General features: G+C 52.7%; 2 protein-coding genes across 2 annotated transcripts; one reads left to right on the forward strand and one right to left on the reverse strand.

The window, feature by feature from the left end:
• On the forward strand, positions 1-16390 carry DLST (dihydrolipoamide S-succinyltransferase). Its single transcript, XM_087747335.1, has 15 exons — positions 1-132; positions 4881-4914; positions 6264-6312; positions 7372-7427; positions 7780-7854; positions 8250-8305; positions 9011-9122; positions 9604-9765; positions 10054-10139; positions 10733-10830; positions 12698-12828; positions 13412-13485; positions 14304-14387; positions 14931-15098; positions 15603-16390. The coding sequence occupies exons 1-15, from the start codon at positions 64-66 to the stop codon at positions 15735-15737; spliced, it is 1389 nt and encodes a 462-aa protein (XP_087603461.1). The 5' UTR covers positions 1-63; the 3' UTR covers positions 15738-16390.
• Positions 16391-19122: 2732 nt separating this feature from the next.
• RPS6KL1 (ribosomal protein S6 kinase like 1) lies at positions 19123-27285 on the reverse strand. Its single transcript, XM_009474523.2, has 10 exons — positions 26930-27285; positions 26234-26358; positions 25310-25402; positions 24468-24515; positions 23605-23737; positions 21334-22251; positions 20430-20519; positions 20220-20302; positions 19830-19925; positions 19123-19743 (listed from the first exon to the last, which is right to left on the reverse strand). Exons 1-10 carry the CDS (start codon positions 27165-27167, stop codon positions 19633-19635), a joined length of 1935 nt encoding a protein of 644 aa, XP_009472798.2. The 5' UTR covers positions 27168-27285; the 3' UTR covers positions 19123-19632.

Here is a 27285-nt window from a genome sequence, read left to right on the forward strand (position 1 = left end):
GCTCGCGCCGGGCCTGCTTCCGGTGTCCGCCCTCCGGCTCCTCCCGCTGCCGCCGCCGCCGCGATGCTGCTGCTGTGGCGGTCCCGCTGCCTCGGCCGGGCGCTGGGCCGCTCGCTCCGCGCCCTCCGGCAGGTACTGCCCGCCGCGAGCACCGGCCGCGGGGAGGGAGGAGGGAGGAAGGAGGGAGGGCGGCGGTTGGGCGGGCGGGCGGGGACGGCGGCGCCAAGGGCACCGGGACGCGTCCCCCCCGTTCCCCCCCGCCCGCCGCCCCGGCGAGGGGAGGGCGGGCAGGGAGGGGCGGCCCGGGCGGCGGGGCAGCCCCCCCCCCGGAGGGGCCGGGGTGAGCTCGGCGCTGCCCCTGCCCGGGCCCGGCGCCGCCGGTGCCTGTGCCGCTGCCCCGCTACGCCCCGCCCGGGCCGGGCCCGCCGCCCTTCTCGGGAAAGGCGGCGGCGGCGGCTCCCCTGCGGCACCGGGCAGGGCTGACCGACGGGAACAGCTTCCGAAAACCGCCGCTCTCGGGCTCCGCCGTCCCCGCCTGTTGCTGGGCTGAAGCGTGTGGGGGCCTCGCTGCTGGCAGCCGCGACTCGCCTCGCACCCGCCGAGACCCTGCCGGCCGGGGCCGGCCCGTGCAGAAACGGCAGATGAACCCGTGCCTACGTTCTTGTTTAATTCCTGTGCTCAGTTGTCAAAGCAGTCGTTGAACAGATGCAAACGGCAGTTGCCTGTGCTGGCGGCAGCTTGGGCTTGCAGAGTCTAACAGCCAGAGCCAGCTCCTTAAATCAGCTCCCGGCCCGCTCTTGGCCAGCTGGTTTCTGTCATTTGCTGCCTTCTGGCTACATCTTCCGTTTGAATAGCAAACATGCGTAGCTTTATGTACATACACGTGTATATATTTATATATGCGTGCATATGCATACATATAGATGCATACCTACAGGAGGAAAAAGACCAGTTCTCTTCCAGACGACCAGCTGAAGCCATAGAGCATGAGTTTTGATTTTAGCCGTCGCGTGAATGTAGGCAAGCAAGTGTTGACAGCTAATTGTAATGTTAAACATCTAACTACGTCACGCTTCCCCATAGGGCTGTTGTGTGTTCAATGCTTGTCTCTGGGCGCTACAAACAGATTTGTGTTTATAAATATGGGGGTGGGTGTGTATATACAACTGCACATTAAGCAATTTATAACTAACTTTATAGTTATATTTTGTTATACATATATGTAGGTACAAATTGATTATAGTGCAGTTTAAGCTTATTTAAGTGGCATTTTAACAATGTTTAAGCTTTGTCAACTCTCAGTGGTGCCATGTAATTATACAGAACAGAGGGGAAAGCCAGATGGAGTATTGAAACCTTTTACGAAACTAGTCTGCAAATCGGGAGTTTACAGGAGGTTATAGCTGCGTACTAGGAAGGGGAGATAATTTTAGTTAACCTGTTAGATGTACTAGAAAAGTTGAGAAGATGGTCGTAGTAGTTTGATTTCCATTTCAGTAAGGATATGGGAAGTAAGTTTTGACAAAGGGGATAATACAGGCTTTTTGGAGAGACAGAAAGAAACGCCAGAACTTGGTAAACCTCTGATGGGAGAAGTGAGAACAATAGACATGTACAAAATTCAGAAGTGTAGGGTTGAATGGGAGAACAGTGGGGTCAGCAAGAAACAACGAGGGCAGGGAAGGGTTGGCTGGATTTTGATGATCTCGTAAAAACGAAAAAGGTCCTGGATTCATATATCAAATAGAAATCATGAATGTGCATCAATAGCCTGCATCCGAGCATGTAAGACTCGGGGGGGGGGGGGGGGCGGGCAGCTGTTGAAGGGTGACCTGAAAAAGTCCAGAGAAGAGCTAGTCTGAAAAGGATGGTTTGATCAGGAGCTGCGTTCAGTGCTTTGAGAATCAAGTCTTTCTATTTATCTGGGGAAGAGTTTGTAAAGAACTTTTTCTTCCCTGTTTGATCCTCCCCACATGCTGGAGGAGTTCTCAGCCTGTCGTCTTAGTAACAGTATCCTTTACCACTCTGTATTGGTATCTCCATCCCATCTTAGTGTCTGCCCTGCCATGCTATACATAATTGTGTTAAAACCCACAAAAGATGTGCAGCGGGTTTTTTGTGTGTAGCAGTGGTTTGCGCTCATCCTTGTTGTTAAAGCAGCAGCTTCTTTGCTTTGAAGAAGCTGGGGCTGGAGAACCGATGGCTGCTTTGCCTGTCGTCAGAGCTGCCCAGCACTCGGCTTCTGTTCTGGCTCTGTTGAAATTAACTGTACCCTCCTTTTTGACTAGTGTCCTTACCTGAACTGGTCCCTCTTCCCACTGTTGGAGAAGAAATCTGTAGGTATACAGCCTGTCACTTTAGCTGATGTATTCCATAATTTATTTCAGTGTGTAGTGACCTACTGGAAGGTGATGGCTCCTTGAAAGGTGCGGCCTGGGACGCTGTGTGCCAGGGTCACTGTGGCATAATAACAGTTATAAAAACAATTCTGAGAAGTCATGTGAAACTTGAGGGAAAAATTAATCACTTGGTAGGTGAGTCACTAGCTACTTAGACCAAGACTTATTTCTCCAAGTGAAGGCTGTCTTTTTAAAGTGACCCAAAGCGCTAATGCCAGCTAGCAAAACCTAAATGTTTCCATTTTCACTGACAGATTTAGCCAGGTGATACCAGGAACAGGTGCAATCACAGTGACTCCTTCAGGGAAAAAGGGAACAGGGAACAGCCCTGTCAGGCATCTCCCGGAGCTGCACATCCATCTCTGAGGTACTGTAGTTAAGAGATGGACACACAGCGGTTCTGCAGGACATAAGACAGAGGAATGTCAGTGTCTTTTATTAGTGGCTTCGTCCTCATGTTAGAGCTTTTTCCCTCATTTCTTAACCTAAAAGACAGAAGGGTAGTGTGATACCAATTTTTCCCTTAATTTTGCAGCAGTTGTGGAACACAGACTTGGCACCTCTCATGGAAGAGAGCTGCAGATGTGTTTTCTCACAACGATTTATTTTAGGACAGGCCTTCTAAACTTTTTTTTTTTTTTTAACCTTACAGTAAACTAGTCCTGAGCAAATAAAATTGGCTGTTTCTGCTTCAGTCTGAGGCTGTTCCTCTTTCTTAACAAGTTATTGTCTGGGATGCTAGGAATATCTTTAACCACTTTTTTAATAAAGCACCCAGGAAAACATTAATGGGCAGAGGGGAGCTCAGGTCACTTGATATTTTATTTGTGATTGACTTCATATTATCTGGGACACTACGGAAAGTGGGAAGAATTTCATCAATACAGGAACTAACATATGTGCTGAGGATTGTGGTGCTTTAGACGCTTGACCAAGTGGAGTTAAGCTGAAGTTTGTCTTGCTGATCCCAGCTTAGGGCTGGCTTTACACAAACCAGATCTGAGTTAGCAGGGGGCCAGTGCTGCACCAAGATTAAGCGTTGTAGCGTTCACGATGACTCTGCAAAGTCTGCACAGTGCTCCCTGCTTTCCCTTCCCCAGCCGGACCTGGGGCAGGGGCTCCAGCGGGCCCTGCTGGAAGCCGCTTTTGCAGGACTGTCGGTCCAGGATCATTGGTCCCTGCAGTGAACCAGCAAGCAGGGTAGCTGCATGGCACTGTGCTGGAGCTCCTGAGCTCTGCCAGACCCGGGCTGGTTTAGCAGCAAGTCAGCCTGGCTGCCTGCATCCTCGGCACAGCTAATCATAACCCTGTTGAACTGCCCATCAATCATTGAGCTGACTGTGCATTAATATCAGAGAAGCCAAATCCATCAGTAAGTTTGGATAATTAAACTGCCAAGGGGTCGATTCCAGGCCTGTTAGTAGTTTTGATGATACGAAGTGTTCACTGAATGTATTTTTGCATGCTACAGCACTCAGTCCTGTAGACGGTGTGACAAGCTTAAGTAGCTCTTTGGTCCTTGATCTCTACATTGTCTTACCACACACAGCTCCACAAATTATTTTGATATTTAAGATAAGTTATATCGCATCCTGCTTGCTCTGCTGAAGCTGAAATCAGGGCTTATATGCAAACTTCCCTTCAGACACTGAAGATATGAATAAAATCTAATTTTTACCTCTTACCTTAGCTGCTGGATAAGAGTGCTTTGAGCTTGTTGAGTAGCTGTTGTTCCAAACCAGTCAACTGCATTTTAGTCATGGTTACTGTGATATTTTCCTGTAGCTTTTAAAGAGTTCTTAGGTTCTCCAGATCTGCAGGTTCAATGCTAGAGAAATGTATAATAACAATAAGGAAAGTAACTGGAATATCTTGAAATATCTTTTACTTTTGAGGAATGTTACACTGAGCTAGAAGTGCAGTCAATGATTACATGGGTATGAAGTGAAACATCATTGAAGGCAGTAGAAATTTTGCCATCGAGGGAAATTCTGGCTTTCTGGAGTTCAAAAGCTCCATAGCCTTAAAAGAAACAAAGAAACAAACAAAAAAAAACCAAACCCCAGACTCACGACTGTAGGAGTAAACATCGTGGGATGTTTTTTCATCGTATCCAGTAGGTACCCTTGACCTTCTCATTCACAGCAGATTTTAGTGAATGAGTCTCTAGAAATCTGTTCCTTCTTAAAGAAGAAAGCGTGCATGAGAAGGGCAAAACAGCTGGAACCACAATGGAAAACCAAGTGCATCAGGTTTAACAGTATCCTAGAAAGCATCCTAGAATGAGACAAAGCAAAGAGAAGGGTGTAGATGCTCTCGCCATCTCCTGCTCTTGCACACTATGGGAAAGTAGCATGCCTGCAGTCTGGAGCATGGGAATGGTGGGTCCTGTCTCTGATCCAGGTCTCGTGGGAAAACCAAAGTCCTTCTAGGGTGGGTCCGTCTTTTTGCAATACTGATAGTTCCTCTTCTCTCTGACAGGGGAACTGTACTCTGGCAAGATGCTCTCTGTCTGGTGAGTCTTACGCTTTTATTTCATTTCAAACTACCTAGACAGAACAGAGCTGATGATGGAAATTGGTAATAGGTTTGATTGGGGTTTATTTCTGTCAGTCATGTAATGAAGAAACAGTTGGTGAAATGAGCTGTGTTTCCATGTGAGTGCCTCCCTTGCCTAATGTACGTGCTGCCCGATCCGTTCAGCTCTGGTGAAGGTTTCACAGCAGCAGCACAGTGTATTTCAAGCATTGCAGTGCTTGAAACACATGCTGCTGCAGAGCCTAGCTCAATAATAAACTCCTTTGAAAATGATGGGTGAATGTTAAGTGACATGTCAAATCTAGTATGCCTGTGAACTCCTCTTCGGTGCTTAAACTGGATTTTCCCAGAGCTCTGTTTTTTCTAGCTGTACTGTGTTTATGTAGCATTACATCACTCTGATTCCGCTTTGAGAAACCAGTTAAATCTGCTTACCTTTTCCGGTTTTTAGAGTTCCAATATCAGCTCTTTAGTAGGGGATGGTGTCAAAATTGTATTGCTTGTTTTAAAAATCAAGTGGGGAAATGGTTCTTCCTTCTGGCATTGTGTGATTGAGATAATTATGTTCCCCGATTGCTACACTGACTCTCTTTAAGATCAGTCTGGAAAACTGCCCAGTGCCCTGAAAGAGGCAAAGGACAGGAGTTCAGTCCGTAATAAAAATTGCAGTGTCAGGGCATGTGAGCAGTGTGGGAAGGGGACAGTGGGGTATGTAAAACTGAGAAGCTATGCAAGTACCTCCCTGCTGTGAGTTTCGGAAAAGAAGTGTTCTTGGGACAGGGGGTGGACAGAGAAGAGGGATGATGGTGGCCTATTACTCTGCTCTATGACCTGTTTTCATTCTTCCTTTCCTCCTTGCCTGTCCATGCGACTGTGCGGCTTCCTGGGGGTGCCTCTTAGGGGACTGATGCCTTGCTCCCATTAGGAACCCCTTTGTATTGGTGAGGATAACTTAGCAGAAACTGAGGTTTTAGTGGTCCTGGAGGTGTCCCTCATAGCTGTTTCCTGGTTTTGTTCTGACTGGCGTAGCTGCTGCTTTGTTTACCCTTGTCAAAGTCACGCTTATTAGTTTTGTCGTCAAGATATAACTGTTTTCCCCATCTCTATAAATCTAGATGAAGACAAGACAAGCTCTGGGCTTCTTGGCAAGCTCTGGGCAGGTTTGACGGCACTGAGGTGCCTCTGTATGGCTATATTCCCCACTTAGTCCCAAGCCTCTTTCAGGGTGGACAGTGGTGTCCTCTGCACTGTTTTACCTGACAGGGACACTTGAGGGCTGGGCGGATGGATAACGTTCCTGTGGGGTAACACCATTCTCATTCACAGGTGTGGCTGGGAGCCAGGGACTGGCTTACACCAACAGCAGGAAGCTTGTGTAAGTATCCCCAGGAAAGCTGTGATGTGGAGGGGCTGCGGCTGCTCTACCCCTGATAAGAGTTGGGGGCTGGGAGGCAGAATAGGGTTGGCTGTCATAAAATCCCTGTGCACATCGTAGGAGCGTGGAGCTAGCCTTAACAAAATCTAGGTTTTGCAGGTCAGGAACTGTGGCATGCTTAAAGAAAGTAAGCTTGCTTTGGAACCAGATACCGAGGCAGGGAAGGGATAGGAATGAGGAGACTGGTGATAAATGGATCTCTACCCTTGGATTATCTGGCTAGAAGTCTTGTTTGCTCTATGGTGGCCTCCTGGTAGGTTTTCTGTCAGGAAAAGTGGGGTGGTTCAGGGAGCTGGTGTTCATATGGGAAGGTTTGGATTGCTGAGGTGGTCTTGTAAAAATGTATCTGGGGAAATAACCTTAAGAGCACATCCATAAAAGCCTGAAGTGCTGGTCTGTTTGCATCAAGTAGCCTGTGTTAGAGGAAATGCTAAAGCACGTTTGCTTCAGGTTTCCAAATGTGGTGTCAGTAGGTATTAAAAACATCCTTTGGAACGCTTGGGATTGCCAGCTCCCTGTGAAGGGACATGATGGAAAGAAATAGCTGTCTCTTTGATGTGTTGCCATAGGCAATTTATGGTGCTTTCTCTTTTTGTGGAGCAATCTAGCAACTTCTGTAGAGATGACAGTCCTGATCTGGAGGTAAAACGTGGTTACTGCACTAGTCTTAGGCATAGGGTGGGGCTGGCTAGGTCAGCCTTTTGTCAGTATTTAAACCACGGGGGTTCTGTTGGGTTGTCTCCCTAAATTAAAATTCCATAGGTGTCAGTTCTCACTGAGTTTCTGAGAGCACAAGTGATGGTAAGCTGTAATGTTTCCTTTCTTACTGGGACTGTTGCAGCTTGAACAGTAAGTAGGAGTCCCTTGGAAAAAATACATTAGAACATCTGAGCAGCCTTTCAGATCAGTTAAGCAAATGTAAATTCTGTACTTGAGCTTGGTGCCGGCAGCCTGCAGAGTAACGTGCTTCTGTGTTCATATCTTTCTCTCTTTCTGCAGAGTAAATAGCTCCAGTGTCTTCACTGTCCGTTACTTCAGAACCACTGCAGTATGTAGTAAGTAAAAAGTCAGGAGTCAGTGGGATGGCTCTTGTGCTACCTGTTGCTGTCCTGACAAGAGCTGAAGCTACCTCTTCCATCCTTGGGTTAGGCCCACTACTGTCCTTCCTCGATGGACAGCTGAGGGTTTATGTCCTAGGGCCCTAAAAATTTTGTCTGGCATTCCTATCACAATGTGACTTTCGATCAGGTGGGAATTTCTCTTGTGTTTAAATGTTAATCAGTGTTGAAGAAGGCCATTTGATGTCTGTTGACCTACCCCCTCTAGTAGAGTCCTGATGACAAGAATGAAGCAATGCCCTAAGTTTTAAGCTGTGAATGCATTCAAGTCTGTCTGTCTCTCTCACAGGGGATGACGTGGTTACGGTGAACACACCAGCCTTTGCAGAGTCAGTCACAGAAGGAGATGTTAGGTGGGAGAAAGGTAAGCAGTTGTCTCTTCCCTGAAATTCTCAGCACCGTTGCTGCTGCACTGGACAGCTCGGGGATGGATTGTAGTTCACTGGCTGACAGCCCGCTCTGTGCCTTTCAGTCTGTGACAAATGAGGCAGTTAACTGCAGTTCTCCTAAGGGGTAAGGATTGCAGTTACTGCCTCAGTACTTCTCTGTCATGGGTGATGTTGGGTGAAGGGTGATGTCTAAACTGGAATCAGACTCTGACTGTGCAGTAGATTGATTGTTTGAGCTAGACTTTTCTTTAGAAGTTGTGGAGAACTGGGGTGAGAAAATTCTGAGTTAGTGGGGGAAACTGCTCTGGGTTAAGAGGGGAGGCTGGAGCACACCTCCCTCCTCACGGTGGTCTTCATATCTATCATTCAGCTGTTGGAGACACAGTGGCAGAAGATGAAGTGGTGTGTGAGATTGAAACAGACAAGGTAGGAGTTTTCTGGACCAAACCTTTTTCTAGTTCTTTAGCGGGTACCCTGCATGGCTCCTCTCCCACTAAGAGCTCCTAGAGCCTGCCGGCCCTGCCAATGTCTCCTGCTGCCTTCATGGAGAAAAGCTTTTCTCATTTAATATGAAAGTTGGCTGTGTCTTAAGTGAGAATTCTTCGATAACTCTTCCTTCCTCATACATTTGATTAAGCATCAATGGTGCTGATGTTTATTGGAGCTGCAATTCCACTCCTTCCAATTTTGGTGCTCTGAGCTTTGAAATCTGTTTCTGTTTAAACAGAGGAGAAATCCGCAGAGCCACGATATGTCTTCAAATTGTTTTAAATTTAGCCTTTAAGTTTACTCACTCCTTAAAGGGCTATTAAGCTTTGAAGTTCTTCTTAAAACTCCCTGCCAAGTTCTGCTTCCGGTGTTGCTGTCAGAAAGATGCTGGCAGCGGGTCGATTCTTGATTGTACCCTGGAGCAGGAAGATCAGGCTGTATTGCACTGCCAGCATCTCCTAAAACTTCTGAGTATTGGCACAAAATCCCGGTGGAGGGTGTGAAAACTGGTGCAAATGGTGCGAGACAGAGCCGCCATCTGTGCCAAATTACAATGTGTATCTGCGCATATTGGCATCTTCTCTTGGGCACTTGTTCTCCATCCAGTATTTGGGGGAATTTCACTGATTTTCCTTTTTGCAGACATCAGTGCAAGTTCCAGCCCCAGCAGCTGGTGTGATTGAAGCCCTTCTGGTACCTGATGGTGGCAAAGTGGAAGGGGGGACACCTCTGTTCAAACTCAGGAAAACTGGAGGTAAGTCAGACGTGTATAACTTGCACAGGCCTTCCTTCTGAAGATAGAAACAAGGCATTTAGAGGGATCTTGAGAGAGGTTAAATGTTTCCTCCATCTGCCTCTGTAGCTGGAAGAAAATACTCCTGTTGTCCTTTAGAAAAGCATAATTTTAGTCCTTCTGAGGGGGGAACTTTCCTTTTGCTCCCTCTGGAGGAGACTGCAGTTCTAAGCTAAAATTAGTTGAGAATTCCCCGGATATAACTCCCTTCTCCGCCCTCTTTAGCATCCAGTCTCCTGCACAGTGAGGAGATCTAGAGTGTCAATGAGTAAAAACACTTTCACCATGGGATCCTCTTGTGGTGCCTCCTATCAGTTCAGTAGTGCTGAGAACATAAAGGCACTCTGCTGGAGGGTTAACTTTTATCAGGTTGGTTGGATTCAGAGATCCCTGACAGTGGAAGCTGTCTATGCCCTTACTATGGTTATTCCTTGTCTTTCAGCTGCTCCTGCCAAGGCCAAGCCAGCAGCAGCCCCTCCTCCTCCTCCTCCTGCAGCCCCTGAACCTGTAGCTGCAGCTGCTCCTCCCCCTGCTGCAGCACCAATTCCCACTACAATGCCACCAGTGCCGCCTGTGTCAACTCAGCCCATCGACAGCAAACCAGGTGAGGCAACAGCTGTTTTCTCCTATTTTCAAGCCTCTCTTCCTTGGGAAGAGTGTGTAAGGTTAAAGATGGCAAACAGTCTGGTGTTTATGGTGAAGGCCTCCCTGCATTATTGCCCTGCATGCTCCAGGCTGAAGATCTCAGCTATGCCTGGTACCTGCGCAGCCCAATTCAAGGCTGCTTCTGCACTGTGTTTCTTGAGCAAGGAGCTGAAACTGGCTTTCTACCTCAGGGCGTTCCGATCAAGCCCTGGCTTCCCTTTTTGACTGATGTGTTCTTTACCCTCAGTGTCTGCGGTGAAGCCGGCTGCAGCCCCAGCGGCAGCCCCTCCTGGGGAGGCAGTGCCCAGCAAAGGTGCCAGATCAGAGCACAGGGTAAGCTGTGGGAATAGGGGCCTTGCCAGCACTTCTGTTGCTGGGTGACAACTTGTTCTGGTGTAAGCCTTGAGCTTTCCGGATGTGTCCATATCTACCTGTTCACACCCAGCTCGGTGGGGCTGTGACAGATGGGGAGATACTCTACGTGAGGGACCACTTAGGGGTGGGGTGGAGGAAGAGCCAGGTCCAATCTGACACAGGTCTTTTCTAGCAAAAAGTACTGACTGAGAACAGAAGGCTCGGTGTGACCTGCTTGGTCTCTCCACAAGCCCTCAGCAAAGGACTGAAGCTGCTCCACTTGCCTTGTTTGTTCTTAAGAGAACATAGTTGAGCAGCCTGCTTTCTTAGCAGTCTTGCTCTTCTCATGTTAGTCTCATGCTGGAAACTGTGCGTTGAGCTGGGCAGCTCCATAGTGAAATCAACTCCTCAGCCTGTCATGCTCCTCAGGGAGACCTGGATTGAAAACCTTGGCCCTAGGTATCCATTACTAGTCAACCAGACGGCAAGAAGAAGGGCCTTTTGAGTTTCTTCTGCATTTTGCCCCTTGGATGAACTTGAGGCAATTCTGCTTATGTCTTTTTAATTTTCAGGTGAAAATGAATAGGATGCGTCAGCGTATTGCTCAGCGGCTGAAAGAGGCTCAGAATACTTGTGCCATGCTGACCACTTTCAATGAGATTGATATGAGGTGAGGAGCAGACCTCTTTTTCCCTGTAAAGTAGAGATAGATGCAGGCAGTCATCTTTAAATAGCAGCCAAGACCTTGCTGGTTCTCTTTGGAGAGATTGGCAACACATCTTTTGGGACCGTTTTCTTAGGTGTGTGCCACCATCTGCACAGCTTCATCAGGGCCATGGTGTTGTGGTGTGAGGGGTACGTGGCTTCCTAACGGCCTGTCATTCCTCCTGAGTCATCTGCTGCTTGTAAAAGGGGCAACCTGATTCCTCATCTGTGTGGTTCTTGGTTGAGGACTGGTAGATGTTAAGCAGAAGAGCAGGAGTGAGTAGTGTCACTTGTATAGTGGCTGTTAGGAGACACCAAGATGGAGCATCTGCTTTCTGCCACTCCACCAGGTTACTGCTGTTGGAGGTGGACATATTTAGCTTCCCATGAGGTGGTTCCCCAGGGCTAATCAGCCTTTCAGGTGAGCAGTACATAGGTCTGAGGCCCTTGCTGTCGGATGGTGCAGCTTTCCAGAGACGGACTAGCGTCCTTCCCCATCCCCTCCAGGCAGGTGGGGGTCTCCTGACTCAAGTGCTTGCACAGACTGAGCGCACTAATGGCTTTGGAGGGTGGGCAGCTTATGTTACAGTGCATTAAGGGGAAATTGTACCCAAATCAAATTGCCTTGTGAAATCCTATTCTGCTCCTTAAGACAAAACATGTAAATATTTGGGTCTCGGAACAATAAGGTTGGCAAAATAGTCTTGATTGGAGGGGAAGTGTTGCAGCTTTATCTCCTCTCAGAGGCTCATTGAGGTGTCACTTTACGCTGGCCTTGGGCTCTTGTTGCATCTGGTAATCTGGTTTGGATTGATTGCTGTGAGGTTGACTGGTGAGGGCCTGTGCTGGGGCCTCCTGCTTCCCGTGGGGGGTCAGTGTCTGAAAGGAGGAAGCCATAATGAGGCAGTTTCAGAGCAAACCTCGTCCTCATTGCTGCAGTCCTTGTGTCTTGGGAGGCACTAATGTCTTTGGGCAGTAATCCTAGCCCTAAACAAGGTTAGGTGCAGGAAAACAAACACTCTAAACCATGGAGACCCCTGCCCCTTGCTGAAACTGTCTCTTCAAAGACTCAAGGTCTGTGGAGGGGGGGAGGGATGGACTGTGCAATTCCACAGCATCTGGTATTAGCCTGGGATAGGCAGAGCTTGTAGGCGCAGCTTGGTTGAATTTTTGTAAATGGCCTCGGGTTTGATAAATAGAAGCAGTGGGGAAACATGATTAGCCTGGCTGAGGGCTGTGGGTGGGCTGGCACCCACTACCGTAGCACCTGGGAAGATTTCTTTCATTTCACTCAACTCCCAACGCCAAAGAGTTGGGTACAGAGGCATCGTCGTGCTGCTGACACTGGGCTTGCCACAATGATTGAAGTCTTTTGCCTCGATCACCATGTGCATCTTTTCTGCTCTTGGTATTTCCTGTTTTTTCACCCTGCCAAGGTTGGCCAAGCCACACCTGGAGTTGCTGTCTGCGGTGCCACGCTGGTGTTGGCAGTGGTGTCTCCAGAGAATTGGTGGTGACGCCAGGCCTCAGCAGGAAATAGGCCGTGCCCCATCTCGCTTTTGTGCTTGGCGGTGTGGGCCAAGCAGATTAACCCCATCCTGTTGAGTTTGTGGTCCAGGACCAGTTCCTGTTGGATCCTTTGGCAAAGTCCTTAGAGCCACCCTCAGCCCATTTCACCTGTGACATTTGAAGGATTTTTGAGCAGACTGGGGGTTTGCCAGTTGGAGGTGCAGGTTTGCAGTCCTTGGGGCTGGCACTGAAATCTATTACGGAGTGAGGGAACAGTGTTTTCTTGGACTCCATGCTGACCAGCATTATCATGTGTTTTGCAGCAACATCCGGGAGATGAGAGCCGTACACAAGGATCCCTTCCTGAAAAAACACAACCTGAAGCTAGGTTTCATGTCAGCTTTTGTGAAAGCTGCAGCTTTTGCTCTGCAGGACCAGCCCGTTGTGAATGCAGGTGAGTGGTGACACTTGCTGGTGAGTTGCACATCTCACCAGTGAACGCAGCAGAGGGGGGAAAAGCAGGTGTCCAAGTCTATGGCAGGGCTAATAGCTTGGGCAGGCAAGTCAAATATGCAGAAAAAGCGGGGACCGTCCTACGTGCTGCAGCTGATTTTGCTCATGCCACTTGTGTAGGTAGAGAAGAGCTTGTGAAGAGGGGCTCTGTTAGGAAGAGGTTGCCAGGAGCGGGGCTGGGGCCATGCATATGCAGCCCGCAGAGGGAAGAGCCTGCTGGTTGGTGTAGAGGTAGCTGCTGTAGGTGCGATGCAGTTCCTGGGGGTTGTCAGAGGTGTTTGCTCAAACCCAGAAGAGGAGAATAACCAAGGGGATGTCTGAGGGGGACTGACCTGTCTGGACTGTGTTTCCTTTCTGTCTGTACTGATGCTTCTCCCACCAGTGCAGCGAGGGCTCATTCTTCTCTGGAGTTATGGTTAAGCTAGATATGAGCAAGTTGTTACGATTTTGTGGCTACTTCTGGCCTTTTGAGCCCTTGATCTTGGGTACTGCATGTGTAACACAGCTTTTTTTCCTCCTTCTAGTGATTGATGACACGACCAAAGAGATTGTGTACAGGGACTATGTGGACATCAGTGTTGCTGTAGCAACTCCCCGGGTAGGTACCTTGGGTGCTTTGGCCATGGTCCCTGCAGCCTCAGGTCTCAGATGATCGTATACTTTGAGCCACCTCAGCTTTGAGCTCCTCTGCAGCGGAAACTTACTGATGAGACTGATCTTCTAAATGAGACATCTGATACATTGTGGACTGCTGAGATGGGTTTTGGGTGAAGATGGAGGACCAAGAATATTCTGCCACTGTACTAGGAGATGTAGTAACAAGGTCAATATAGATCTCAGTGGTTAATGAGTAGGGCCAAGCTAGGGAAACCCTTTTTTTTCATGGCTAATCCTGCTGTGCTGTCCCACCATATCAGTAAATCACATTGCTGCCTCAAAGAGGGGTTCCTGTTGAGGGAGAGTATGGGATAGAGATACAGATGTTGAATTAGTTGGTTCTGTTGTGAGGCAGAGGTTTGTCCAGGACTGAAGTTCTGTCACTGTTCCCAAAGTCCAGGAAAGGTCCAGCACAAAGGGACTCTGCTCTTCTCACCTAGAAAGAGGTGGCAGCTGAACTCTGCCCAGTGCCTCACCTGGTTTTATGGATGTGGAACTGGATCCAAACAGGCTTGGTTGATTTTATGAGATCGGCTTACAGAGGCAAAGATGTCTCATTTATGGTGTTGGCCTGTGGTGCGTGTCATGCCAGGTTTCCCGGCAGGCTGCCAGGGAGTGAGGCAGCTCTGCCAACCACCTGCTGTGGGCTGAGGAGGAGGAGGCAGGAACTCTGCTGGGCTGAGGCCAGGTTCCTGCCTGATAAGTTACCTGTGTGTCACTGCCGTGAACTTGCTGATCATGCACTTTGCTTCTCCCTAGGGTCTTGTGGTCCCTGTCGTTAGGAATGTAGAAAACATGAATTTTGCTGACATAGAGCGTGCTATCTATGAGTTGGGGGAGAAGGTAAGGAAAGTTGGAGGGTTTTCTGAAAAGGGCTGGGAGGAATGGGAAGAATTGGGGGTGCCAGATAGGCATAAATTGATTCAGTCCCATTCAGTCGTCATCTCTGACCTCTAACACACTGAGCTGTGCTGTGGGGAATGATCCAGTTACAGCTGTAGCTGTGCCTATGCCTTACAGGACAGGCCTATCTACTTGTTGCCCTTCCAAAAGAGTGCAGACTATGCATTTGTGGCATGGTGTGTCTTCACCTTTGTCTTTAGAGGCCAAGGCTGAACTGCCCTGGGGTAGAAGTCCCTGTGTCTGTCTCCTGCAAAATCCAGAGTTGGAAGTGAAGGCAAGAGAATCCTTCCCCAAAGCCAGTAAATGTTCAGAGCTAAAGACAGAATGCATTTTCAAGTAATTCGTGCTGGTTTTCAGCTGAACAGGTCAATAAGCGAAGCTCTTGCCATCAGCATTTACTCCTGGAGAGGGTGAACGCCCAAGGCCTTGTCCTTTGCCTTCTGTGATCTGTGTGGCTTTCTAAGACCTCACTTTTTCTTCTAGGCACGGAAAAATGAACTGGCCATTGAAGACATGGATGGCGGCACTTTCACAATCAGCAATGGAGGGGTTTTTGGGTCACTCTTTGGGACACCTATCATTAACCCACCCCAGTCTGCCATCTTAGGCATGCATGCCATCTTCGACAGGCCTGTGGCTGTTGGAGGCAAGGTAGGTGGAGCTGCACAGGAGGTTTCAGTGAACAGAGGGGAGGGCTCAGTGGGATGAGGACCACAGCCCATATGCTTTTTCTAGGGGGTTGGTGTCAACTTCTAAAAGGCTTTACTGTGAGGGAGGAGCAGAGACGAATGGGTGTAGGGCAGCTTTGCTGGCACTGGTACTTGCCTGAGGTGTGCGGGGGGCCTTGTCCTATCCATCAGGGGGCAAACTGGATAATCTGCTTAGGTGTGGGGAGGAGGAGGCTATAGCCTTTGTGATAGAGAACAGCTCCAGAAAGGTACCTAGTCTTGTGTGGTGTGGACCCAGCCTGGGTGGTGGTCAGTGCCTGGGTGAGTGAGTGTGGGTGGGTAATCCTGCCAGGCAGGACACATCCAGGAGGGCCTGAGCCCTGGATTCAGGACAGGAAAAAGTCAGGTCTTCCCTGAATTCACAAGAGGGCATCATGCAGGCAGTAGGGCTGAGCTCACTAATGCTTGTCTTATTCCTCCCCTTCAGATTGAGGTGCGTCCCATGATGTACGTGGCACTGACGTACGATCACCGGCTGATTGATGGCAGAGAGGCGGTGACTTTCCTGCGCAAGATCAAGGCAGCGGTGGAGGATCCCCGCGTGCTGCTGCTCGACCTGTAGAGCAGCCACACCCCCACACAACCCACCCAGGGCAGGGCCACAGCACCAGCAGGGGCCATGCAGGGCATTCAGGAACAGGCAGCGGTCATTCCAGTCCCGCTCCCTCCACTGTGATCGGAGCTGTCCCGGAGGGAGTTGTGGGGATAGCTCATACCTCCTTTCCTGTTCTGTTTAACGAAAGTTCAGTTTCTCACGAGGATTGCTGTGCAGTGGGCCAACCGCTGAATGGCACTGCCTTTCCAGAGCTGTCTATATGGCATCCTCTCCCTCACAGCACCAAACTCTCACCTCTAGCTTGTCCTATACCAGTGGAAACTGCTTGCTGCTGCTGTGCTAGGGTACCCTTCCCTGCCACTCCAAGGCAGGTTCAGCTTTATTTCCTAGCACTGAGGTTCCTGGGAGGGAGAGGAGAGGAAAGGCTACTGTTCTGTCCCTGTTTTGCTTGAAAATATTTCACACTTGTCTGCCTTGCAGGGGCAGTCTGGGGACCCCCAGGCTGCTTGCAGCAGAGCAGGGCTTGAGGTAGGTGTCATGCCTCTGGCAGTGCCCTAGTTACACTCCCTTCACAGACAGGAATGCAGCGGTGGCAGCTCCCCTGCTTTCCCTTGGAGATTGTTTGTCTCTCTCCAGCCTGGTCACTGTGGCACGAATGTTCACGTCTGGGTGGGCAGAGCCCGTGACCTCTGTGGAGGTAGCACTGTTCCTGGGGGGACAACCCTTTCACCATTACATGCCCAACACGGGGGTAAGAACCAGCCCCGAGCAGCTGTCCTTGAATCACAGCTCACTGATGGTGGATCCGACTGCTGGCTTCCTGCGTGTGAGGGCTTGGCCTGCTACCAGCAAAGAGACAGCTGGGGAGGGCCAGGTCTTTAAGTGTAATGTATATCCCAGCCCAAGGCTGCTGGTTTTGGGGGGAGGGGGGCAGTCCTTAATTCAATAGCGCACACATGTATTGGGGAGTGAGGGGGTTGCTAGTGCCTGCAGAGTCTATTACTCTTACCCTCTACACAGAACTTGTAACTAAAATATTTAACACAGCGGATTTTAAATGAAATAAAACTGGGCAACAACTGCAAGGTGGGGTGTGTTTGAGGGGGTGAGCAGCAGCTCCTGGGCGAGGACTCAGGCATCAGCATCATCCCTAGTGTAGCATAAGAAGCCTGTTACCTGAGGGTAAGAGAAAAGAGGGACTGGGAGCTGGGCCCGTCCCTGGTGGTACTAAATTGAGGCTTCCCTGGCTGTGAATTCTACTGTCCTCAAACCCTCTTTGGCACAGAACTGGCTCTTCCCAGCAAAGATGAGGTTTTCAGGGCTGGAAATCATCCTTTTTGCAGTCTAGCAACAGAACTGTTGCGGACGGCATGGAAATCCCAGTATTTGCTAAATGGCATGATGGCCAAGAGGGAGAACTGGGACAGGCTCTTAAAGTACAGGTGTAGAGCCGGTTTCCTTTTTCCCTGATGCAATGGAAGTCTTGTAAATCATGAAAGTGGGAAAAGGGCTGTTAAGGGTTGCAGAGGGAGAAAGGAGGCCAGATCAAAGAAGAACTGTAACGCAAAAGCTGTCTGTGGTGCTGAGAGCGTGTCCCCAAGGAGCTGTTTCACATTGTTCCCTGTTGGAACAATGTGAAATCGTTCCTGGATCATGGCAGGGTTTTTCCAGCTCTGACATCAGCTTCAGAGAATGGGTTGCCCTTCCCGACTACGAGTGAAGAAGGCAGCCCCTTTTAACAGAAAACAATTGCACTCAGAGCTGGCATGCTGACAAAAGGGAGAGCAGTTCCTAGTACTGCTGCCTGCACCTTCCCGGCAGCTATGGACAAACCCGCGCCTGGAGTCAGTTTTCCTCTGACCGTCCCTGGTTGAGGTAGAAGGTTAGGAGGAGCGAGAGAAAAAAACCCTTCCCTGTGCCTTAAAGGAAGGGCAAAGAGTCTAGCTGCTCCTGCACAAATAAATGGAATGAAAGAGACGGTTCTGATTAAAAAATGCTGCTAGCACCTGCTGCCCTGTGCTGGTTTAGGATACAGGGGCCCACCTTGACTTTGTACATGAGCCTGGGGAAGGGCAATGCCTGTATTCTGTCTGGAGCTGCAATAAATGAGGCCTTTGAACTACCCAGGGAGTGAATGGACAGTCAAGCTCTTAAAATGATGCAGCCGAGCAAACTGCTTTATTTAATCTGCCCCGTTGGGGCTTTCTGTAGGAGGGTTGTGCAGCTGCTGTGCTTGAAGCTGCCTTTTTTGACCCTCCTGGGTGATGCCCAGGGCACTTTGTTGCAAGAAGCCATGCTGTGGCTTCAGTGGCAGGCCTGAGAGTCAGTCCTGCTGCCCCTCCCCTGCATCACAGGGCTAGGAGGCTGATGGCCAAGGGGGAGCCTGCTGCCGCCGGAGGGTTCAGCCAGCGCAGGCTGCCCTAGAGAGGAAGAGCCCCAGGCCTAGCTGCTCCCAGCATCTGGCCTGCTCTGGCACTGGTGGTCAGCTCCTTGGTTAGTCCTCTTGCTTCTGCACAGCCTTTGGGGTGTCCCCTGCCTTTGCTGGGGTGGGAGATGACTTTCTCCCGGGCTCTGCTTCCCTCTGGTGGAGAAGCGCTCCCGCTGCTGCCCGAGAGCCAGGCTGAGGGGGCAAGGCGCATGGTGTTACTTGCTGGTGGCAAGCAGGAGCTGGAACCAGCTAGTCACAGAAAAGTTTCACTGGTACCAGTAATTCCTTACTACTGGGGACAAGTGAGCAATGGGAGGGAGCGCTGGAAGAGGAAGGCCAAAACTACACTGCTGCCATTGCTAGCTTGTCCTTCAGCCTATGGCTTTGACTTGCACAAATAAGCACAGCATCTTCTGCCTTGGGCTGTTTGTTAGTGGACACCTTTTGTTCACGCTTTTTCTTCCATCCTGGCTTGTATTTACTCTTACCCTCCTTCCATCAGTGCTGGTTCTCAGAGGTCATCCCTTTAAACCCTCGCTGGTTGTTCTACCAGGAATGACCATGCTCAAAGCACAGCAACAAGGGCAGCGGGACTGCTGTCCTGCCAGCAGAAAGGAGCACCCAGGCACGGGAGGCTGGAGCCAGAACAGATAACGACAACAGTCAAGGCTGGAAGAAAACACAGGCACTCTGTGCATTTTCCCAACTCTGAGCTGCAGCTGCATGGCTGCGGAGCCACGAGACCATGAGGCAGGCAAGGGCACAAGGGGAGATGGCCAGGCAATCGGTGCCACCTTCTCGGTTTTGGCTGCAGGGTGCCGGCAGCCAGTGGCCCACACCAACCCCGGGCTCCCAGGCAAGTTTGAGACAGATTTGGGGTCCTCCCTCGCTCAGCCCAGGCCTCCCTGGTGCAGCTCAGAAACAAAAGGACACTTCTGCAAGCGATAACGAGTGGTTTATTCTTTTCAGAGTGCTGGGGGGAAAAGAGCAGAGGTCTCCCTCCCGTCTCACCCCCGCAGCAGGAATTACCCACACATGCAGCCAGGCTCAGAGGAGATGCGCTTGGAAGCCACAAAAAAAAAAAAACAACAGGGGAGTCACTGTGGTAGCAGCAGAGATAAAAACCATAGGGAGGGAGTCCTAGGGCCTGGTGCTAAGCTGAGCAAGGGATGCCCCAGAAGGGGAGCATGTCCTCTCCCCAGGGGGAGGTACCTGGGCTCCTTTTCCCACCAGGGAGGACCTGGAGGAGAAGACAGCCTCCCCCAGACCGCAGCCTCCTCTCTCTGAGACACCAACACACACAAGCAGAGACAGAACAACACGTAAGGCTGCAAAACCTCATGCGTACCCCACCCCGGGGCAGCCCTTGGAGGCAAACCTCCCCCAGCAGGCAGAGCTGCCAGTGCCACCTGTGGTCACAAGTGCCAGGGACAGTGGCTCCGTGCCCAGCTCTCTGCGGGAAGGACAGCCTGCCTAGCCCACCAGCTTGTTCCACGGGATGGTGCTGAAAAAGGAGTGGGACTTCAGCTTCGCCATGCCACCTCCTCCAAAGCCCAAACGCCGCTTTGGGTTGTACTGTAGGAGCTGCAGAGAAAGGGGATGGAACAATGGGGACACTGGAAAAGCTACCCAGGCTGGACCCTCTAGCCCCATCCACCCAAGCCCCTCACCTCAGTGAGCAGCGACGTAGCGGCCAGGCTGAGCCCCTCTGGCAGATGCAACTGGGTGTGAGGTTGAATCCCTGAAGGGTGGTTTTGGGACAGCGGCTGCAGGAGGCAGAGAGTGATGGTGAGCAGAGGCACCGAGGAGGGTAGGAGCACCCTGCCGAGCCTTCATCACCACATAACCCCAGCTCTACACAGCAGAATTTAAAACCCAGGGCCCTGAATACCCAGAGACCACACACAGGCACTAGGAGTCACAAGCCTGAAGTAACCTGGCACGGTGCTGAGGTGCCAGCAGGGCAAGGCAGCCTCCCAGACCTGCATGGCAGGCAGCTCTTGTGCTACCGTGTCGCCTCCTCCTCCCCCCTCCTTGCACAGCTCCTCTCTGCCACTTACCACGCCTGTCAGCAACTCGTACAAGAGAGAGCCAAAGCTCCAGCAGTCAGCTGCTTCGGTGGGCTCCGTGATCCCTCCCACTTCTGCAGAAAGAGCCAGAGAGGCGTTAGAGCTGGAAGCAGGGAGCACCAGTGGCTGTGCCATGCCAGGCACATCTCGCTGCCTGCAGAAGCCCCCTCTCCCCGGGCTGGCAGGAGACGCATCCCTTACCTGGGGCACTGTACAGCTCTTCCCGCGCCTGGCTGCAGCACTGGGGCTCCACCTCTGTCCACTGGCCAAAGAAGGTGAGACGGATGTGACCTGCAGAGCAGCACCAGAGCCAAAAGCAGGGAGGTTAGGACAAAGCTAGGGAGTTTGGTCAGAGCACAAAGTCGAGCCATATCCCCGCAACTGGGAACAGCCAGGGCACTGGGCCCCTGCCACTGTGCATTCCCTGGCACTGCGCATCCCCCAGCCTCCCAGTGCTTGCTCCAGATGCCCAGCAGGCCCGTGCAGCTGGTGAGACTGGGTAGGTGGGCTCCAAGCTCATGGACCCCAGGGCAGGCTGTAGTGAGGAAAGAAGTAGTGCCAAAGGGAGGAAGGTTAGCTTTCCCCTTACAAAGGTCTCTGCATTTTTCTTTTCCTAAGCAATTTGTAGCTCTCCAGTTTGCCCCAGCGGTTGCCAGCTGAGCAGGGACATGTGCTCAGCTTGCAGTGACAGTGGTACCCATGGCTTGAAGGGATGGGCAGACTCCAGAACACCCCAGTGAGCAGTTACTACAAGCAGGGCAAAGCTGCAATCCCACTAACCTCAGGCACAGTTCAGCTGGTCTCAGCTTCCCTGTGCTGGGATTTCCCAGGCAGCCAGCCCCGCCGTGGGAGAAGGGGCAATGCATTCCTGTGGCTGCGGCCCCTGACTCTCCCACTGCAGAGCCACCTCTTGTAATAACGGCTTGGAAATCCCAACTGAAACCACACGTCCAGGTTCAGAAACATCTAAACCTCCCCAGACTCCCACCCTCCCCCAAAGCAAACTCGGGAAAGTCCGTGTCCCTGGAAATGGGGCAAACGGCAGTCTCCCAGCCGAGAGGCCAACCTCCTTTTCCTCAGGGCAGCAGCCTGGGGCACCACCTACCAGCTGCATCAAGCAGCAGGTTCCTGGGGTTGAGGTCCCGGCACAATACACCCTGTTGGTGAAGTCCCTCTAAGGCCAGGAGGATTTCCGCTGCCCACAGCTGCACCTGCTCCTCCTTCACAGCCCACGCTCTCCAGCCATGCCCACGGGAGGTCAGAGACGGGCACTGTCCTGAGAGCGGCTGCTCTCCGAGCCGGCCACAGGTCACGCTTGCTCCCCACAACGGCTCCCGCGCTGCTGGGTCAGGCCCAGAGCCGGACGGGGCAACTCCTGCACGAAGCTGCCTCTGACCCAAGGAGCTCAGGAGAGGCCAAGCCCAGGGAACCCCAGATACTTGCTGAGACAGCGGCTCCCCTGCCCCTGGCTGGCCCCCTCTCACAGTCTTCGATACAGGGCCGGGTGACTGGGGAAACCTTTCACCGGCACGTGGCCCAGGGTCTTGTTGGGAGGCTGCTCCCTCCGATACGCAGTCCGTGCTGCTCGTTAGAGCATCCCAGGGGTAGACGACCAAGCCCTGGTTGGTAAGGTGGTCGGGGCCTTTGGCTGATGGTGGTGGAACATGGTCCACGATGCCAGACATAGCCTGGGTGACGCTTTGATCCTGCCCTCCAGGTGCAGCCCTCGTGCCACCGGTGGGAGCCAGGCGAACCCGGCAGCGGTTCCCCAAGCTGGGATCTGTGGGGTCGGGGGATTGCTCCCGAGGGTGCAAGGCATCGGTGTTTCCTAACACTCGGTAGGTCGCAGAGCCTGGGAGGCCACTGCCTGTCCGAGCAGAGAAGACGCAGACTTGGCTGCTGCCCTGGGAGCTTCCCACGCCGTCCTCTCTGCCACAGTCCCTCAGGGCTTGAATGGTGTTTGAATCGGCAGAGCCCTGCTGGGCACAGTACTTGGAGCGGAGGTGAGACCAGAGCATCTCCCCTGGAAAGCAGAGAACAAGTGATGGGGCAGAAAGCATCCCTGGTTCCCCCGCTGTGCACACAGCCCACTCAGGCACAGGCCAAGGCCTGCATGCTGGGGACGTGACCGAGCATCGTTAATTTCCCTAGCAAAGCTCAAGTCCATGCAGAATACTCCCCAGCCCTACACACACACCATGCTCAACGCCTTGCCTCCCCCAGGACCTGGCACACCAAAGGCCCATTCCCTCCTCCTTTAGCAGCCCTGCTCCCCCTTCTGCATGGTCTCCTTGATCCCAGCTCTGCCACTGCCATATCACAGGCCAGCCACATCTTCACACATGCTTCCGATCCCACCGCCATCCCCACTTTCCCCTGAAGGCCTTTCCTCCCCGCGTGACGGCGATGCTAGAGAGCTCCCAGAGCATGGCACAGAGCCTGTGCGTCAGCAATGAGCCAGAGCAGTGAGCCCTGGAGCCCACAGCACACTGCCGGGGCTTCCCAGCCTCACCACATTCAGCTGCTGGCCGCTTTCTGCAAATTCATCCTACGGCAATGCATGAGTAGCTGAGGCTGTTCTCCAACACATTTGTCATTTCATTTGTCATCGCTAGACTCCAGCAACTGCTCTCTACACATCTGTGCAACCAGCAGAGAGCAAAGAAGCTCCCTGGGACAAGCCTCCACCTTGTCACACTTCTTCACCAGGATCTGGGATAAGCCCCAAGCTTGCCTCCTTGTTGTACCCAAGCCGCAATGTGCTCCCTTGCCCTTTATGCCCCAATTCTCCATCTCCTCTCTTTGGTCTGATCTCAAAATCCAGTGTGGCCTCTTCTTTTGTAACCAAAAAATGTTTTATAAAGGTCTTATCAAACAATTGTTTTGTTCTACAACATCCAGGTGAACTACCTCACTTGGTTCTCCTTCTCCATCACCTTCCCGTCATGGATAAACAATGCCAGTAAAATGAAGAGGCTTTTCTTTTCAAGACACTGGACCGCATCAACCTCTTTACCTCAAGGCATGACCATTCCCTCCCATGGGACTCCATGGCCCCTAAGGCTAGTGTCCACATAACACCCCTACACACATAACCTCCTTCTCTTTGTAGGTCTCCACAGGCCCATTTCTAGGTTACTTCCCCAGTCAGCTCTGACCAAACCTCCAGAATCCCCAATACAGCGCAGCACCTCCTTCCACAAAGTCTCCAAGCCCTGGTACCCATCACCCTTCTATAAAGAAGGCAGCTTGTGCTGTCACTATAAAAAACAGTCCCAAAACAGCAGAAGAAACATATTTGAGACTTTAAAGAAAGGGAGGCTGGGGATAAGAGCAGGATGCTCCACAGATGGGAGGCAATGCTGTCCCTACTCACCCTGCACGTGCTCCAGGTGGAGGAAGATGGAGTCCTCACTCGCATAGTAGCACAGTAGCTTGACCATGAAGGGGACCCCATGAGGGATGATGGTCTGTCGCTCACGGGTCTCAACATGGGATTTGGGGAGGCTCTGAGGAGGTGCAGGTAGATGGATGTTACAGCACAGTAGAGGCTTGGACTCCCTGCAACCTAGCACCTGGCAGGGCAGGAGGCCAGCCAGAAAGGTAGCGTGCCAGCTGCTAAGTCCCACGGCTGCCCCCTGCAATGGAGCTCCCTGTCAGCCCCCAGCAGCCAGCTGTGACAAGGCAGGGCTCTGCAAAGCTCTGCCAAGGCAGAGCGCTCCCCACCTGTACTGCAGGACCCAGAGGACACTTGCTGGTCCAGAGCAGTGGCCTTCCCCCACAATTGCCCCTACTTCCTTCGGATGGGAACCCATCGTCCCAGCCCTCTCTCCTCTCCCCTCTGGAACTGATGCTTCTGCCTGTCATGCCAGAGCCTCCTCGTCCAACTATTAAAGTCCTATATTTTTAGTTTCAAGGGCACTGGAAAATGCCCTAGGACTTGTACTGACCACACCTCACCCACCTCCTGTTTCAGTGGTTGACCTCGATTAGCATGGGCATAAGGCTTGGCTTGCAGCACTACAAAGCAGAGGAATGGATGACCGAGGAGAACCAGTTCCCTTCCAATCACAGAAGATGGCTGAGGCAGCCAACAGAAGCTTTATGAACAAAGAACTTCCTCTAACCCTTCTGTGATCTGCTATTTTTTGGTCCTCTCACCTGCCCCAGACATCTGCTTGGACAAGGAGGCTCTGGCATGACGGGAAGAAACAGGCAGATGAAACTGAAGACACCCACCTTAAGTATAAAGGTCCCACCACTGGCCGGATCCTGGACGATCTGCACCTGAGAGCAGTATAGACAGTAGCGGTCAGACACGGCGACTGCTCCCACCCCAACACACAGCCTGCAGGAATGACCCAGAGACTCTGGAACAACAAACTCCCACCCCACTAGAGGCGTTTGGTGGTACTCAAACCCCTACTCTTGAAAGCCAAGACACAGGTAATTAGCAATGAGATAGCCAGGGAGCAGAGAGTTAATTAAAGAAAGAGTTGACTCCCACACTATTTTTGCTTCCTTCACAACAAAGGATTTCACTCTGCTCCTTCTGGGCTCTGTGGGGTGCGCTGGGCTGCCCACCTGGGCCTCGGCAGGACAGGAGGACCAGTCCTGACAAACTGAGCTGTGTGAACGGCAGAGGAGAGCAACGTGCCAGTGCGTGTGGTAAGCCATCTTCACTCCAAGATCATGAACTGCTTAGTTGATTCATCCGTATAGCTTGTCTTCTGCTGAAGTCTAGGTTATCCATAGGAGTCCACTACCATGGTACCTAGGCATCAAGCACGATTCCATGCACGGGAAAGAACCGGATGCATCGACCTCCTTGTAAATATCTTGGGAGATCTTGTAAGCAAAAGGAATGGGGGCGTTAACAGATTTCCCAACTAACCCCTAAAGGGTCTTGCATCCTCGCCTGCAAATTTTCCTTGGTGGGAATGGTGTGGATGGTAACCCTCACGTTCCTTGGTGGGTGTGCTGGGGGCTGGCACCCCCATCCCAGCTGCCAGGACCCTCCAGGTTACGCTACCCTTGGTCCAGCCCCAGACTCACCCCCCAGTTCCCGGTCAAGGCATTACCTTATCGATCACTCCCACAACCTTACACCGTCTCAGGTTCTCCACTGCCGAGCTCAGCGTCCTGATCGGACGGAAGCGCAGGCTGCTGTAACCCTGCAAGGCAGCGAAGAAGAGGATGAGGGACCTAGAGATGCTACTGTCCACGAGAGCGGGTGGGAGAAGTCCCTGCCATTTTCCAGAGCGGGCAGCAATACTGCCGCGCTGGTCAACACCCAGAGACAACTCTCCAACTGCTGTGGTTGATTCCTAACATCAGCTGGACCGTTTTCTTGGCCAGCTCCTGGATTTCTGAAGTTTTCAGGGAAAGCTTGCACCTGCAGTAGAGGTAAAATCACTCCAAAATTTACACCTGGGCCTGGATTGCCTCAACACTAAGGGGATCTGTATGGAAGGTAGTTGCCGTTCTCCTCTCCTCCTTCTCACCGGGCCCCAACCCTGCCCTGCTTCACTCCCCTCCCCGTTCATTAACCACCTCCTTCCCACAATGCAGCAAGCAGCCATCGTCTTTGGTTTCCATCCAGATAGGAACAATGACAGGGAAAACATTTTTAACATCTGACAAGGTGGTTCCCCCGGTGGCTTCAGTCCCACCGAAAATGGCCATTTTCACTATGATGGCCACAAGCTAAACATACACACCTTGGGGGGCGGGGAGGGTCCTGGCAGTGCCCCAGGCAAGCTGGGCCCACCTCAGCTCTTTGCTCCAGGCAGGGTGAGGGGCTGCCAGCTCCCTCGCAGCCACCAGCGCGCCGGGACACTCTGCAGCTCATGTGTCTGCCATTTTCTCTCCACCACCTTACCACAACATCTGGCAGAGGTGGCTGAGGAGGCTCAGCGGGGCTGCTTTATGTGTGTCCCCCCAGGCTTCTCAGTGCCACGGATCCACTGCCATCCCACCCGTGCCGCCCCACACCAGCCCCTCACCGTGGCGGTGGGGTTGCCATCCCCCGCGGCCCGCTGGAGGTGGCAGTTGAAGATCTCCTCCGCACGCCTCAGGTACTGCGTGATCTTCCGCTTCACAGCCTCCCGACGCTCCTTGTTGGGGTCAACTGCGGGCGGCACAGGGGGTGGGCGTGAGGGGCCTGTTGCGCTCTCCGGAGGGATCCCCCAGTCTCCTGGCTGTGCTCCCTGGAGGGATGCCCCGGCCCCCTCACTCATTTCTCCAGATGGATGCTCCGGCGCCCTGGCTGTGCTCCCCGAAGTGACACCCCAGGACCCTAGCCATGCTCCCCGGAGGGATGCCCTGGACCCCTGGCCACACTCACCTGCGGGATGCCCCAGTTCCCTGGCCACGCTCGCCGGAGGGATGCCCCGGTCCCCTTGCTCGTTTCCCTGGATGGATGCCCCGGTCCCCTCGCTCATTTCCCTGGATGGATGCCCCAGGCCTCTGGCCGTGCTCCCCGAAGCGATGGCCTGGACCCCTGGCCACACGCCCCGGAGGGATGCCCCGGTCCCCTGGCCATGCTCGCCAGAGGGATGCCCAGGTCCCCTCGCTCGTTTCCCTGGATAGATGCCCCGGCCCCCTGGCCGTGCTCCCCGGAGGGATGGATGCCCCAGGCCCCTGGCCGCGCTCCCGGAGGGACGCCCCGGCCCCCCGCCCGCCGAGGCGGCCCCGCGCACCCTGCACGCCGCGGAGCAGCACGTCCACGCCGTTCTGGTAGTGGTTGAAGGCCTCCTCGTAGTCCTCGCTGACGTCCCGCTCCAGCGCCAGCCGCAGCTGCCGCGCCGCCTCCACCAGGTAGTCCCGCCGCCCGCCGCCCTCGGGGCCCGCCGGGGAGACGCGGCTCCGCAGCTGCCCCAGGTAGACGCGGGCCTGCGCCAGCGCCCGGGAGCAGGGCTCGGCCTCCGGCCGGCTCATGGCCCCGCGCCGCCGCCCCGCGCCGCCGGGAGAGAGGGAGCGGGGACGCGCGGGTGAGGCGCGCCGCACGCCCCGGCCCTTTCGCCGGCCGGTGACCGGCGCCGGTGACCGGCATCGC

This window comes from Nipponia nippon, unplaced genomic scaffold (genome assembly GCF_047370975.1).
Source record: "Nipponia nippon isolate SJK-2023a ecotype South Korea unplaced genomic scaffold, ASM4737097v1 scaffold_11, whole genome shotgun sequence".
NCBI lineage: Eukaryota > Metazoa > Chordata > Aves > Pelecaniformes > Threskiornithidae > Nipponia > Nipponia nippon.